This window comes from Tasmannia lanceolata, unplaced genomic scaffold, assembly GCF_043159265.1.
Source record: "Tasmannia lanceolata isolate RefF3 unplaced genomic scaffold, GAP_Taslan_0.1 ptg000018l, whole genome shotgun sequence".
Taxonomy (NCBI): domain Eukaryota; kingdom Viridiplantae; phylum Streptophyta; class Magnoliopsida; order Canellales; family Winteraceae; genus Tasmannia; species Tasmannia lanceolata.
Window position 1 is genome coordinate 53,380,682 of NW_027518695.1, and position 15,454 is coordinate 53,396,135.

Genomic DNA, 15,454 nt, shown 5'->3' on the forward strand with positions numbered 1-15,454 from the left:
TCGGGAGTCCGAATTAATCGTCGGACTTCCGGATAAGACTTCCGAAGGTTGTTTCGGACTCCCAAATAAACCCAGATTGGAGACCAACTCTATACACAGAGTGAGAAAGAGAGAGAGGATAGAGAGATAGAGACATAGAGAGAGGTCAACATAAACATGGCAATAACGAAAAAAAGTGTTGAAGCAGTTGTTCGAATATGAACAGGGTGTATCCAATAGCAATTAAAATTGTGGTTCCAGACAAAATTATTCAACCAGGTGTTCCAAAATTGTGGTTCCAAAAAATGTACAGTTCCGGGCAAGTAGTAGATACAACAACGTATAAATTGAACAATTTTCGTGTGAGTAAGTATCATGTGTAGTAACAAGGTTCCCAAAATCATTGCCACTTTTTACAATTTTCGTGTGAGTAAGTATCATGTGTAGTAACAAGGTTCCCAAAATCATTGCCACTTTTTACAATTTTCGTGTGAGTAAGTATCATGTGTAGTAACAAGGTTCCCAAAATCATTGCCACTTTTTACAATTTTCGTGTGAGTAAGTATCATGTGTAGTAACAAGGTTCCCAAAATCATTGTCACTTTGTACAGAAAAACCAACAACTCCATCCCTAAGTAAAGAAAGGAGGTGCGAAGGACACTCCGGACCTACAAGAGAAAGTTGGTACAATCAATAACAATTATAGGTTTAATATGAAAATCATATCGAGTGCGTAATAATGAAACATACCTGTTCTGTGTAGGTGCGGATGGACCGATGGGAGTCATATTTAACTGACGATTTACGAGGGGAGGATTTTTACACGTTCTTTTGTTATGTCCAGGTTCCCCACATGATTTGCAGTTGTGATGTTTGCCAAATTGCAACCCTCTCTCTATTCGTACTTTTTTCGGTCGTCCGGGCTGTCGTCTTACTCGCGGTGGCAATAGTACTACTAAATCAGTGGATGGCTCGGGCCATTGTGTTCGATCTAAAGTTGGATGAATCACCTCCTCATACGTACTCCGATATGTTGAAGCCAAAAACCAATCCTGGCAGTATTTGTATCGGTCAAGCTTATTTAATCCCATAGCTGCTATGGCATGCCCACACGGCAATCCCATCGTTTGGAAAAGACCACACGTACATGTTTTCTTCTCTAAATCCACACTATCCGTATGAGTGGATGAGAGCACTTCATATTCATTCCAACTACACGCGCGGGGTAGAAACTTACTGCCAAACGAACATGATCTGTCCAACCACTTTTCTGCTCTATGAGTTAAATGCGTTTTCCATGTAGCCGCAGCTTTCCGGCGAAACTGGAAGAAGTCTTGTACTTTCCATCTAGTGTGATCAACTAGAGCAGCAATCGGCAACTCCCTTGCGCCCTTCAATACGTTGTTGAAGCACTCTGCTGCATTAGTGGTGAGCACATTCCACCTGGCCCCTTTAAAATGTACATTAGCCCAATTTTCTTTAGGAATATCAGATATCCATTTCTCTGCTTTTTCATTCTTTGCTTTTATGAGTTCTATCGCCTCCTTATGGTTACTCTCCCTTAAGGCATATGCCGCTCTCGAAAATAGTTTACAAAGTTTTTGACTCTTAAAGGTCTTCAACAGATTGGCATTGAGGTGACGAATACAGTAGCTATGGTATGATCCCGGTAATGCTTCAGCAACAGCTCTAACCAGACCCTTCATCCGATCGGAGGAAATCGTAAATTCATTGTTGTTTTTTTCTATTGGCATCACGCTCTGGCGGAGTAAAACAAGAAACCATAGCCAACTGTCAAAGTTCTCGTTCTCAACCACAGCAAAAGCTAACGGAAATAATCCACCATCACCATCTACAGTTGTCGCAGCTAATAAGATTCCTTTATATTTCCCCCTCAAATGTGTCCCATCAATTAGTATCAGGGGTCTAACTGTGCGACTGAACGCACGGATGCTGGGGCCGAATGACCAAAATAAACGACCAAATGTGTTATCTCCACTAGCCCATAGCTGCCGGGTTCGGTATACACGCATAATGGTGCCGGGATTACATCTCTCCATCTCCTGAGCATATGCAGGAAGGATGCGGTAAGAAGCCTCCGCATTTCCACACATAATTTCGTGTATAATGACCTTCGCATTGAAAGCCTTCGTATAGCTTAAGGTTATACTCCACTTATCCTTGACGTATGCTCTTATCAAACTAGGTGTCACGTCTCCTGGACGGGGAAATAACCCTAGGCAGGTTTCAGCTGCCCAAGATGCTGTGGCAAGGGGATGATCATTACCACTCATCGTACTTGAGCATGTATGCTCTGGCACAAACCTGTTCACCCTGACAGAATCCAGGTAATTTGTCCCAGTAATTCTGAAAGGACAACTTCCATTCTTGCATCTAACAGCATACTTTGTAGGTTTTGAGTCTACTGGGACGAATACAAAACGCCTATCAATTGCATACTCTCTAACTTTGTTCTTAAATACTTTAAAATTCGGGAAGATTCCCCCCACCTTGAACTCCTCAAGTCCTATTCTCCCCACATTTAATTCATCCACAACCATTTCATCTACTTCCATTGGCTCCCTTGTATACGTATTACCGAACGGGTCGCCGATAATGTTATGTACACCATCCTGGTCTCCGATAATGTTATCTACACCATCCTCGTCCCCGATAATGTTATCTAAACTATCCTGATCATCTACACCATCCTGCTCTTCTCCGAATCGGCTGTCATCGTCCTCATCAAAGTCGTCATTGTCCTCATCAAAGTCCTCATTACCATCCTCGCAAATGGCATCATTAACATGCATATCACTATGAAAATCCCTACTGAACCGTGCATCGTGCCTGTATGGTAAGGAAAGGACTAGGTTAGAATGAAATTCAATGAGAGAAAAATATAACCTCCCAACTAAATATAATTTCTTTAATTTATTACATGGAAGTGCTCTTATGTTCAGTTGTATCTTCCTCTGTCTCATTAAAAATTGGATCCTCATAATCTTCATCCAAGTCTACTGAATATCTGCCAACCCGATCAACAATTAGAGTAACAATAATGGAATCATAAATTCATCAATGGAATCACAATTCAATACACGGATAGTACCTATTGTTGGTATGTCCTTCGCCATGTCGTCTTCGTTTGCTGGGAGCTTCAGCTGCAATAGGTGTTGCTGACACTGCACGAACGGAATTATTTTTGGGACTCAAAGCAGGTTCGATTGGAGTAGAAGCTTCATAATGTTCATTTATCTGAACTACATTTCTGAGCAATGAAAATTTCCACATGAGATAATATTCTAATGGAATGAGAATTTAAAGAATGCCAAAGTCCAGCTGACTTAATATTTTACCTCTTCATGGGTGCAGATATAATTTCTCCAACTCTGTACTCTTTACGTATGTACAGGCTGATAGAATTAAAGAGGCTATTCTCAAAAACCATCATCACCATACCTAGGTCATGATCATTTCGAATGTCGCATAACACGATTTGATATGGATCCATGACATATCGACATTTTATAGATAATGACACGCGACATCCAGTGGTCCCAATCCTTTGGTGAATTAGAGACTGAAATTCCAGAAAATTTATATGGCGATTCACAGTTAAACACATTTTCGTCCCGCCAATATATTCGAATGATACTTCATCCTTCAAGTACCCATCAACGTGTAACATAAAAGAAGCCCTGTTTTCCACCATTTTTGCACACCCTGTTTCGATCAGAACCATTATTAGTACACTTATCATATTAATTGGACCAAAACATAACTATTACACTTTTCGAACCACATTGTATAAGCCGAAACCACTACGGAACCACATTTTCTATGGCAGAACCATTACGACACCACATTTTTCACACCGAAACTATTAGGGAATCACATTTTTCACAACGGGACCAGTAGGTAACCACATTTTATAAGCCGAAACCAGTAGGGAACCACATTTTCTACGTCGGAACCATTACGGAAACACATTTTGCACCCCGAAACCATTAGGGAACCACTTTTTTCACCCCGCAACCACTAGGGAAGCACATTTTATAAGGCGAAACCACTACGGAACCACATTTTCTAAGGCGGATCCATTACGGAACCACATTTTACACCCGAAACCATTACGGAACCACATTTTACACCCCGAAACCATTAGGGAACCATATTTTTCACAACGGAACCAGTAGGTAAGCACATTTTTCACAACGGAACCAGTAGGTAAGCACATTTTCTAAGCCGAAACCACTACGGAACCACTTTTTCAACGTCGGAACCATTACAGAACCACATTTTTCACCCTGAAACCATGGGAACAACATTTTTCACAACGGAACCACTAGGTAATCAAATTTTATAAGCCGAAAGCACTAGGGAACCACCTTTTCTATGGCGGAACCATTACGGAACCACATTTTAGACCTCGAAACCATTAGGGAAAAACATTTTTCAACTCTACACCAGTGGGATGCCCATTTTATAAGTCCACACCACTACGGAACCACATTTTCTACGTCGGAACCATTACGGAAACACATTTTTCACAACGAAACCATTAGGGAACCACATTTTTCACCCCGCAACCACTAGGGAAGCACATTTTATAAGCCGAAACCACTACGGAACCACATTTTCTATGGCGGAACCATTACGGAACCATATTTTATACCTCGAAAACATTAGGGAACCACATTTTTCAACCCGAGACTACTAGGGAACCACATTTTATACCCCGAAACCATTAGGGAACCACATTTTTTAGAATGGAACCAGTAGGGAACCACATTTAATAAGCCGAACCAATACGGAACCCCTTTTTCTATGTCGGAACCATTACCGAACTACATTTTTCACCATTAGGGAACCACAGTTTTCACCCCGGAACCACTAGGGAACCACATTTTTCAAGCCGAAACCACTACGGAACCACATTTTCTATGGCGGAACCATTACATAACTACATTTTTCACCGCGAAACCATTAGGGAACCATAGTTTTCACCCCGGATTCAATAGGGAACCACATTTTATAAGTTGAAACCAGTACGGAACCACATTTTCTACTTCGGAACCATTACAGAACTACATTTTTCACCCCGAAACCATTAGGAAACCACAGTTTTCACCCCATTAGGGAACCACATTTTATACCTCGAACCCATTAGGGAACGACATTTTTCAACCGGAACCAGTACGGAACCACATTGTATAAGCCGAAACCACTACGGAACCACATTTTCTAAGGCGGAACCATTACGGAACCACATTTTTCACAACGGAACCAGTAGGGAACCACATTTTATAACCCGAAACCACTACGGAACCACATTTTCTAAGGCAGAACCATTACGGAACCACATTTTTCACCTCGAAATCATTACGGAACCATATTTTTCACAACGGAAATAGTAGGGAACCACATTTTATAACCCGAAACCACTACGGAACCACATTTTCTATGGCGGAACCATTACGGAACCACATTTTTCACCCCGAAACCAATAGGGAACCACATTTTTCACAATGGAACCAGTAGGGAACCACATTTTATAAGCCGAAACCAATACGAAATCACATTTTCTACGTCGGAACCATTACAGAACTACATTTTTCACCCCGAAACCATTAGAGAACCACAGTTTTCACCCCGGAACCACTAGGGAACCACATTTTATAAGCCGAAACCAGTACGGAACAACATTTTCTTCGTCGGAACCATTACGGAACCACATTTTTCACCCTGAAACCATTACTGAACCACCTTCTTCACCTCGGAACCCAGAAGGATGCCCATTTTATAAGCCGAAATCACTACGGAACCACATTTTCTACGTCGGAACCATTACAGACATTTTTCACCCCGCAACCACTAGGGAACCACATTGTATAAGCCGAAACCACTGCGGAACTACATTTTCTATGGCGGAACCATTACAGAACCACATTTTATACCTCGAAACCATTAGAGAACCACATTTTTCAACACGGAACCACTAGGGAACCACATTTTATAACCCGAAACCACTACGGAACCACATTTTCTACGGCGGAACCATTACGGAACCACATTTTTCACCCCGAAACCATGAGGGAACCACATTTTTCACCCCGCAACCACTAGGGAACCACATTGTATAAGCTGAAACCACTACGGAACTACATTTTCTATGGCGGAACCATTACAGAACCACATTTTATACCTCGAAACCATTAGAGAACCACATTTTTCAACACGGAACCACTAGGGAACCACATTTTATAACCCGAAACCACTACGGAACCACATTTTCTACGGCGGAACCATTACGGAACCACATTTTTCACCCTGATACCATGAGGGAACCACATTTTTCACCCCGCAACCACTAGGGAACCACATTGTATAAGCCGAAACCACTACGGAACTACATTTTCTATGGCGGAACCATTACAGAACCACATTTTATACCTCGAAACCATTAGAGAACCACATTTTTCAACACGGAACCAGTAGGGAACCACATTTTATAACCCGAAACCACTACGGAAGCACATTTTCTACGGCGGAACCATTACGGAACCACATTTTTCACCCCGAAACCATGAGGGAACTACATTTTTCACCCCGCAACCACTAGGGAACCACATTGTATAAGCCGAAACCACTACGGAACTACATTTTCTATGGCAGAACCATTACAGAACCACATTTTATACCTCGAAACCATTAGAGAACCACATTTTTCAACACGGAACCACTAGGGAACCACATTTTCTACGGCGGAACCATTACGGAACCACATTTTTCACCCCGAAACCATTAGGGAACCACATTTTTCACAACGGAACCAGTAAGGAACCACATTTTATTACCCGAAACCACTACGGAACCACATTTTCTACGTCGGAACCATTACCGAACCACATTTTCTACGTCGGAACCATGATGGAACACACTGTCTCCAACTTTGTCCAAAGCGAACGTGCAGATGTTTCATTAGACACATGATGGAACACACTGTCAACTAACCATTGCCTAATATGTCCAACAACCTTTCTATTCAATTTTTGCCAATCCTTATCAGACATGCCAGTTGCCTTGGCCTTATCACCTTCAATGGGTTCATGCAAATCCTTACAAAATAGAATATCCTCCATCTTTGAGTTTCCAAATCATCCAATTTGATCCAGTCAACTTTATCATAGTTCCTGAAGAACTCTCCATCTCAATCCACACAGACAACTATGCTTCCAAACAACCACGGCTTTGATAGCACTTGTTGGGTTTTTTGCCAAAGAAAACCCACTTAAATTACAAAGCAAATAAATATGTGGATAAAAGAACACTAAACAATCAAGAGAGTAATCACACAAGAGAACACAAAGATTTACGTGGAAAACCCTCTAACGAAGAGGGAAAAACCACGGGGCGAAACCAACGAAATATCCACTAATCAAATAAGTAATACAACGTCTCTTTCTCAAGTTCTCACCCGAAACTTGAGACCATACAAGAAATAAGAGATATAAAAGGTTACCTCGTTGCAAACAACGAAACCCACTTTCTCACAAAAAATTATCCACTTCGATCTTCAACTCGAAGAAGCCCAAATCCTAACGAAGTCTCCGTGCAACGAGAGGATTCAACGGTGCGGTGAAAAGCTTCAAGAAGAAACGGTAAAAAAAAATGGGTTTTGATTCCGCACAAAACCTCCAAAAAGAGCACCCAAGAAAAACCCTTGTTGTCTTTTTCTTCTTCTTCTTCTCTTCCCTCTCTCTTTCTTTCTTCCTTTTAACGTTTTTGCTAAAACGTCAACACCCACCAACAGCCCCTTTTTTTCCCTTTTTGGGTTTTCTCAAAAACCCTCACACACACGGTCACAGATCCCCCACCGACTCTCTCACTTTGCCTTTATAATTGGGAAACATGGGTATCCTCTTTTAATCGGATATGTGACGTGAGAGGTTTCGAGACTGTTACATTTGGTTCCAAGTGTTTCAGATCCAACCCCTCCACAAGAAAATGAAAAAAGTTGAAACTCTAACTGTATAGATTTCAAAAATACCTTCTCAGGATTGCACCACAATTTCCGACGACAAGGGGAAGAATTCCGGCGGCAAAGGGACTGATTCCGGCGACAAATATGTGCGTACCGACGAGAAATGTGAAATTTCAGGCGAATGGGAGAAAGAAGAAAGAGAGAGAACGGTGAGAAAGATGGGTAAAAGCATTGTTTTTAACACATGAGGGTAATCTTGTCATTTCCCCTCCATGACCGTACCTGACTGCCCCTCTTTCCTTATTTTGAAATCTTTGTCCTTTATTCACAATATAACTAAAAGTATACATTTTTTTAATAATTTGCCCATGAAAGAATGGAATAACAATGCAAAGATAAATCTGAAAAGCTATGGTATACCGCAAGAATTAGTTAATTTGAAAGGTGAAAAGATCTTTAACATTATGTGGTATCCTTGTAAAGGTCCCATACATAAAACTGCCCGGCATCAGCAACTTAGCTGGGGCTTTGCATGGATGTTGTCATTGTAATGGCCCCCCACTAGCCAATAAAAACACTCAAGACCTTTCAACCAGATGGGTAACCCAATAGTTTATTTGTTTGGAAAGGAGTTGCATGCAAATATATAGCATAAATGGATATATTTTTTAGTATCTAGGACTTCTCCTAGGATTTCACTTTGATCTTGTCCTCTGTTACAGTAAAAGGACTACCAGTATATGCATCTCCTATTGCTAGAAAAACAGAAAACACACTGAAAACTCTTCAAAGAAAATGAGGATTCAACATGTAAAATAATAATTTTGAAACGGATAATTCTTAATAAAATATCTATACTATTTATATTTAATTGGGTTACTTATATCACAAAATATCTGGGGTTTAGTCAATTTACTTGAATATAATAGCTATGAAAAGAAATGCTACCAGAAAGTCCACAGTCACTACTAAGAGTTCAGAAGTGAAGGGCATGAAATCCACAAACGTTACCAATTACAACAATATCCAATAAAAGAGTATGGCATAGCTGACCTACTAACCAATTAACTCCACCTGCTTCCAACACGGATACAATTGCCATCTGGTTCCAATGGAACCTTGCTTCAGAAACAAGGTCTTTTAGACTGCTAGAAAGATTAAGGAAAGAAGAACTATCCTTCGAAATGGGACGGTTCATAGTATTGGTGTATGACTGTGTCTTCTCATATACATTTGAGTTCATATCTACGAAACTAGAAATTATTGAAACCATATACATGAGTATCTTCTGCAAAATTTTAGTTTTCTCCACAGTAGGGTGTGATAAATGTTCTTCAACAGCAAATGCACTAGTCACCGATTTGAGTTGGACAACTGCAGCTGAAGAAAGCAAACCCCATAATCAGGAATCTTTTTTTTAAAAGAAAATTCTAATTTGAAAAAAAAAAATCTAATTAGAATCTACCATGTTAAAAAAATAGCATAGGCAGGAAAGTGATGCATAATTAGTCTGAAGCTGAATACCATACACAGAGGGAAACTAGTGCTACACTGCTACTTTGCAGTTGGTTATTATTTGCAGCAAGATTGCAATAAAATACGAACATAATAATCAGACAGAAAAAGAAAGTGCTGAGTTCAAGTAACCCCTTAATACATAATACCATTATAAAGGAATTTCAACAAAATATAGAAAAGGCATTTTGACAAAAAAAACAGCGTAAATACAAAGAAATGGCAACAACTTATAGTAATGGATATTGAAAACATCATTTGAGAATTCTAGATGAAAATAACATTTGAGCATGGTTGTAAATTTCACCGAAATTTTCCCGAAAGGATCGAAATAAACATTTCCATCCCCACCGAAACAAAAATTTTAATGAATTCCTTTTACGACATTATTTCCCCGAAATTTTGACCGAAATTATAAAAATTCGACCAAAATTTCCAAAATACAACCAAAATGGTCAGAATGACAAAAAATGAAAGGATTTTTTTTTTTTTTTAATTGTTAGAAATGGAGTTAGGGTTGAAGAGAGAGAGAGAGAGAAGAAGAGGAGTGAAGGATGGAGAGTCTCCACTAGAGAGCTCCTCATGTATATGATGTATATATAGGCCCAAAGTAGGGCAACAATGTACAATGACTACAATACCCCTCAACCTATAACTAATGCCTAAACTACGCATATATATTATTCAACACTCCCCCTCAAGTTGGAGTGTATATACGATGGAACTCCAGCTTGCTACAAAGAGGCTACCACAAACAACTAAAAATAACAAAAAGTACGATAAGCTCGTACACACATCTAACTTAGTATAACATGCCTCAAGCTGGTGTGATGAATACATAATGAAAGCATAATAAAAGATAACAGCCACCATGAACAGCATCGAGATCGACCGCCATAAAAAAACAAGCAGCTCCTGAAGTAGGATGACGGCGAGAGCAATAAAAAACAGGGCGGCCTACCCCTGAAAGAGTAACCAACAAATACATCTGCAAACCACGAAGGATCGAATGGTGACACCTCTGCAAGGAAATAGTAGCGATTCATCGAGCAGAATAGGCATACCAAAGGTGCCCACATGAGCAACGGCGAAGCACCAACTAAGCAGCACAACACCAAGAGAAGGTAACCACCAATGGGGAAACCATCGGAGACAAGGTCGACGGAGAAACCATCGCCTAAAGAGAAGAAGAAAATGAGAAGATAACCAACCAATGATGGGAAAACCATCGTTTGGTGACAAGTTCGATGGCATCAACATCGTCGCCTTAAGATAGGAAGAAAAGGAGGGAGCATGCCATCGTCGCCTGAAGATAGGAAGAAAAGGAGGGACAAGATAACCAACCAACGATGGGGACACCACCGTCACGAGACAAGGTCGACGGCATGAACATTGTCGCCTGAAGATAGGAAGAAAAGGAGGGAGAAGATAACCAACCAACGATGGGGACATCATCGTTTGGAGACAAGGTCGATGGCATGAACATCGTCACCTCAAAAGAGGCGACCAATGATGGGGACACCATCGCCCGAAAAGAAGGTCGACAAGAAACGAAGTAGAAGCCACCAACGATAGGGAAACCATCGCCCGGAAAAGAGAGGTCGAAGGGAAAACGAAGTCGTCGCCTGTAAAAGAGCCAACCAAAGATAAGAAAACCATTGCCAAAAAAAAGAGAGGTCGACGGGAAAACGAAGTCGTCGCCTGTAAGAGAGCTGACCAACGATGGGGAAACCATCGCCCAGAAAAAAAAGAGATCGACGGGAAAACGAAGTCGTCGCCTATAAGAGAGCCGAGCAACAATGGGGTAACCATCGCCCGGAAAAGAAGGTTGATGGGAAAACTGAAATAGTCGCCTTTAAGAGAATCAACCAATGTTTTTCCACCTCCCGCTCAAGTGCCAGGATTTCCTCGGCATTCATGGATTTGTCGGCCTGAGTCAATAGTTTGGTCAAAAAAATCATCCCTCTTTCCTGCTCAAAGAAACATCCCGGGTGGACTACCAGGCGGAAACCGCCTTTTCGCTCCCCCGCCAGCCTAAGGCGATGAAAACCCTGGGGAGGGGAGCCGGCCTCTCTCTCTCTCTCTCCCAAATTTCTCTCTCTTCAGATCTCTCTCCCTCTCTCAGATCTGTCTCATCTCCCTCTCTCTCTCTCTCTCTCTCTCTCTCAGCCACACAGCCGTGATGTTGGCCGGACCTAAAGTCGTGGAAGGCTGTAGCTCCTCCGTGGAGACCGGATTTGGAGCTGTGGAAGCCGCATATGGAGCATGACTCTCCTGTGGAGGCCAGATCTAGGTCTATGGAGGCCGGATCTGGATCTGTAGAGGCCGTAAGGGCGGATCTGGAGACGTGGAAGGCCGTGGGTGGCTATAGAAGGCCTGTGGCTTTCAGATATGGAATCGTAGAAGGTCGTGGAGGCTGTGGGTTGCTGGTTTTAGCAATGGGGTTGCCGGGTTTGATTGTAAGAGCCTGTGGGTTCCGAACTCAATATCATGGGAGGTGGCCTAAGGTTGGGCTTGGCGGCCAGCGGTAATGGAGGTCGGCGAACTCTGACCTTTTGGGGTTAGCGGAAGTAGGAAATGGAGGGGATGGTAGCAGAAACAACTATGTTGCCAGATTTAATGGGGTTAGCCGGAGCTTGGTGGTGGTGCGATGTGGAGGCCGCCGGAGATCTGGTGGTGAAGATGGGTTATTGGATATCGTGCACGGTTAGAGGCACACAATAGCTCTAGGTCTTCGAGCGGGATTTTTGAAAATCAAATTTGCCAGCTGGAATGTGATGGATAAGTCTGTGTGGTATGGCAGACACCGATCTTGTCTTGGTGGGGCCCACAAATTTGGCACCTTTTGTTTGGATTCGATACAAGTTAGACTTTTGGGTAATGTAATGGGGAATGGGGATGGGTAGCATATACAGATATGTAACCTAATCCTACTGTATGTAAGTGCGGTACTGTTGTAGCCTGTTAGGGGACAGCTTGTCCCTTATTTGGCACTCTTTGGAATAATAAATGTCAATTTAAAAAGAGAGAGAGAGAGAGAGAGAGAGAGAGAGAGCCGACCAACGATGGGGAAACCATCGCCCGGAAAAGATAAGACATAAAGCTGGAAACTAATACGTAAAACTCTACCAAGAACATAAAAAGGAAACAACGAACATGGGAAAGAACATAAGAAGAACACAAAAAACACTCCTCCTCGGGCGAGACTATATGAGCCATGAGATGAAAACACAATAAAAGTCAACAAGAAGACAACACTAACACAACAAGACAAGTCGATAAGAAAACAATACTAACACTACCCCTCAAGAGAAGACAACAAAGAGGACAACACTCCCTCAAGAACACAATACTAGGTAAAAGACAACACTACAATACTGATGGGGATCGACGTCCCTTGCGAGTTTATTCTCGGCGGAGCGAACCTCGAGGAGCCCCATAGAGATCCTTTTATTGTTAGTTGTGCCCCTTAAGGATCTTTTTGTTATTTTTCGAATTATTAGGGGTATTTTGGGGCATAATTGATTTATTAGGGTTATTTTAGTCTTAGGGTGATTTATTCTTTTAGGGATTCTTGATTTAGCAGGTTTCTTTCTTTTATGATTGTTAAAAGCCTACATATATGCTAAAGCTAAAGCTTTTTGGTTAACTTTTGATGAATTAAGAATTAATTGGGTGAGATTTATTTACCCTACTTGAGTTCTTCTACTTCTCCCCAAATTCTGCCCTTCTAGCCCTAATTCTTCTCTTTTCTTCTTCTTTTTTTCTCTTCTTCTAGATCTCTTCTCAGCCTACATCAAATTTGCTATCAGAGCCAAAAAATCCAAGGCAACATCAAGTCCTCCAAGAATTGTTTCGGCCGAAATTTTTCGAACCAGTTCCAACCGAACAATAAGCCTGATCCACCTTGTGGTTGCCAAAAAGAACCCAACCTAACTCAGCCGAACAATAACCTTTTCTCCATCCATCAATCCGAACCAACCCAAAACCTTAGCTCATCTTCTAAACCCTTTTTTATTTTCAGCCTAAACCCTTACCCCTCAAAACCAATCCAAACCCTTCAAAACCAGTCCCTATATTATTACTAAGTGGCAAAGAAAAGAAAATTAATAAAAAAAGGGGGCTGCGCTTTCTGCCGGAGCTTCAGCACCTTGGCCGGAGCTCCCATCACCATTCGCCGTGCTGCGCCCCTCGAACCACCACCCGTCGCCCTCTCCTTCATTCCCTCTATTCTCTCTGAAAAGGGAAGCCCAAAAAGGTGGGTTTCTGTTACCATTGATTAAAAAAAGGGGGAAAGATTTACCCCCCCCCCCTTTCTCCAAGACCACGCCTCCTTTTTTCATCACATACCTTATATCATATAAGGTAAACAAGGCCCCCTTGTATTCCGTGGACACGCTCTCCCTCTCTTCACTTAACTGGTCACGAGACCACTTTTAAAAAAAAAGAGAGAATAGACTTATGTTCCCCCTCCCATTCTACCTTGGGCAGCCCCCACTTATTCTTTCAACCCAATTTTACCTAATATCAGAACAAAAAAAAAAGGAAATAGAGTTCTCTCTCTTCAGTCCACACTTTCTCTCTCATCTTTCCATCTAGTTTCTCTCTACTTTCAGGCTATTTCCGTTCGAAATTTGTCTAAGGCTTCAACATGAAAGTTGAGTACACAACCAACAGAGCACATCTATCTTAGTTTCAGTAGTAGACAGTGCCTTTCAGCACAGTTTCAGGAACAGTCCCAGCCGTTGATAACGTTCCATCATCCGATTAGTGCCTTCCCGATATCTTATTGACGTTCCGCGACAGGCAGTCATTTTCTATTGCCATCAGCAGTGTATTGGACGGTTGGATCGTTTCGTTTCCATCTCGTTGACCTTGTGTTAGTGGCCCCATCAACGACATCAATCCACGCGCATGCCTTCGCCACTTTTCGGGCAGAGTAGTTGTCAGAAAGACCATCAGGACTTCTTAGGCGCTTAGCAGGCTACCAAGGTACACATCTTCCTTACTGAATTCGTGATTATATATTTATTGTTAACTTACCAACTTCTTTAAAAGCTTAAGTTGTTGGAGAAAGGCGTTACTTACTATAACATTCCCCCTCACATGTGGCCCACTTGGCAAACATGTGGCACATGTGGTCCCACTTTGGACCGACTATCGCATGTGAAATTTTGCTATCCGGGAGGTTTGAACTCGAGACCTTTGGCTCTAATACCATGTTAACTTAGCCAACTTCTCTAAAAGCTTAAGTTGTTGGAGAAAGGCATTATTTATCTTTTATACTTTTAACATTTATATTGGTAGTTAGGCTATTAAATTGCAAAAGGGCCCACATGCTCCTGTTTTCATCAAACCCTTATTTCCTCTCCATTAAAGCCCCTTTTTACACTGATTTTTCGAACCCCTTTTTCTTTTAACACCAACCTTAAGTAGTTCCTTTTTTACTTGTTTCCTTGCATTACTACAATAACATAGTTTAGTTGCATTACTTCTAGTAATTTGTGTCGTATATCAGCAAAACCCCCGTTTTCTTTCCTTGCCCATAGTTCATGAGCATAAAAACACGCTCAGAAACCAAAATGAAAGACCGAGTCAACACATTGGAAGATGTAGTGAACACTCTTAGGAGAACAGTACATCGAATGGAAGGAAAAATAGAACAATTCGAAGAGAATGTAAGGAAGTTGAACACATCGATGGGCAAACGCCCTGTTTAGAGTCAGTTGGGTGACAGGTCTACCACTCGTGTGGATGGACCTAGGCTCTAGACAGGCCAACCCGGTAATGTACTTGGGCATCCTGTCGGTCCAGGCGGCATTCTCCCTACCCCTCAGAGACCTCATCCCATTGCTAAAGAAATCCTTGCTAGGGAAAGTCATATGCAGGGCAATGATAGGAGAAATTACCATGTTGGCGATTCCTACCATGAGGAATTTGTTGATGAGGAACAATTCCAGAAAGAAGACCCAG

The 15,454-nt window shown here is 41.7% G+C and overlaps 1 protein-coding gene across 1 annotated transcript; it reads right to left on the reverse strand.

Annotated features, from left to right (window-relative positions):
* Positions 1–1,707: 1,707 nt before the first annotated feature.
* On the reverse strand, positions 1,708–3,724 carry LOC143850450 (uncharacterized). The gene is made up of 5 exons (XM_077359700.1): positions 3,339–3,724; positions 3,092–3,250; positions 2,921–3,007; positions 1,829–2,829; positions 1,708–1,739 (listed from the first exon to the last, which is right to left on the reverse strand). The coding sequence occupies exons 1-5, from the start codon at positions 3,722–3,724 to the stop codon at positions 1,708–1,710; spliced, it is 1,665 nt and encodes a 554-aa protein (XP_077215815.1).
* Positions 3,725–15,454: the final 11,730 nt, after the last annotated feature.

Bases quoted from the DNA above. Each gene is read 5' to 3' on its own strand.
- LOC143850450 (XM_077359700.1), bottom strand. From the start codon at position 3,724: ATGGTTCTGATCGAAACAGGGTGTGCAAAAATGGTGGAAAACAGGGCT. The intron at 3,008-3,091 runs GTACTATCCGTG...TCGGGTTGGCAG, and splicing joins GAAGGACATACCAACAATAG to ATATTCAGTAGACTTGGATG. The intron at 2,830-2,920 runs GTAATAAATTAA...CTTACCATACAG, and splicing joins GAACATAAGAGCACTTCCAT to GCACGATGCACGGTTCAGTA.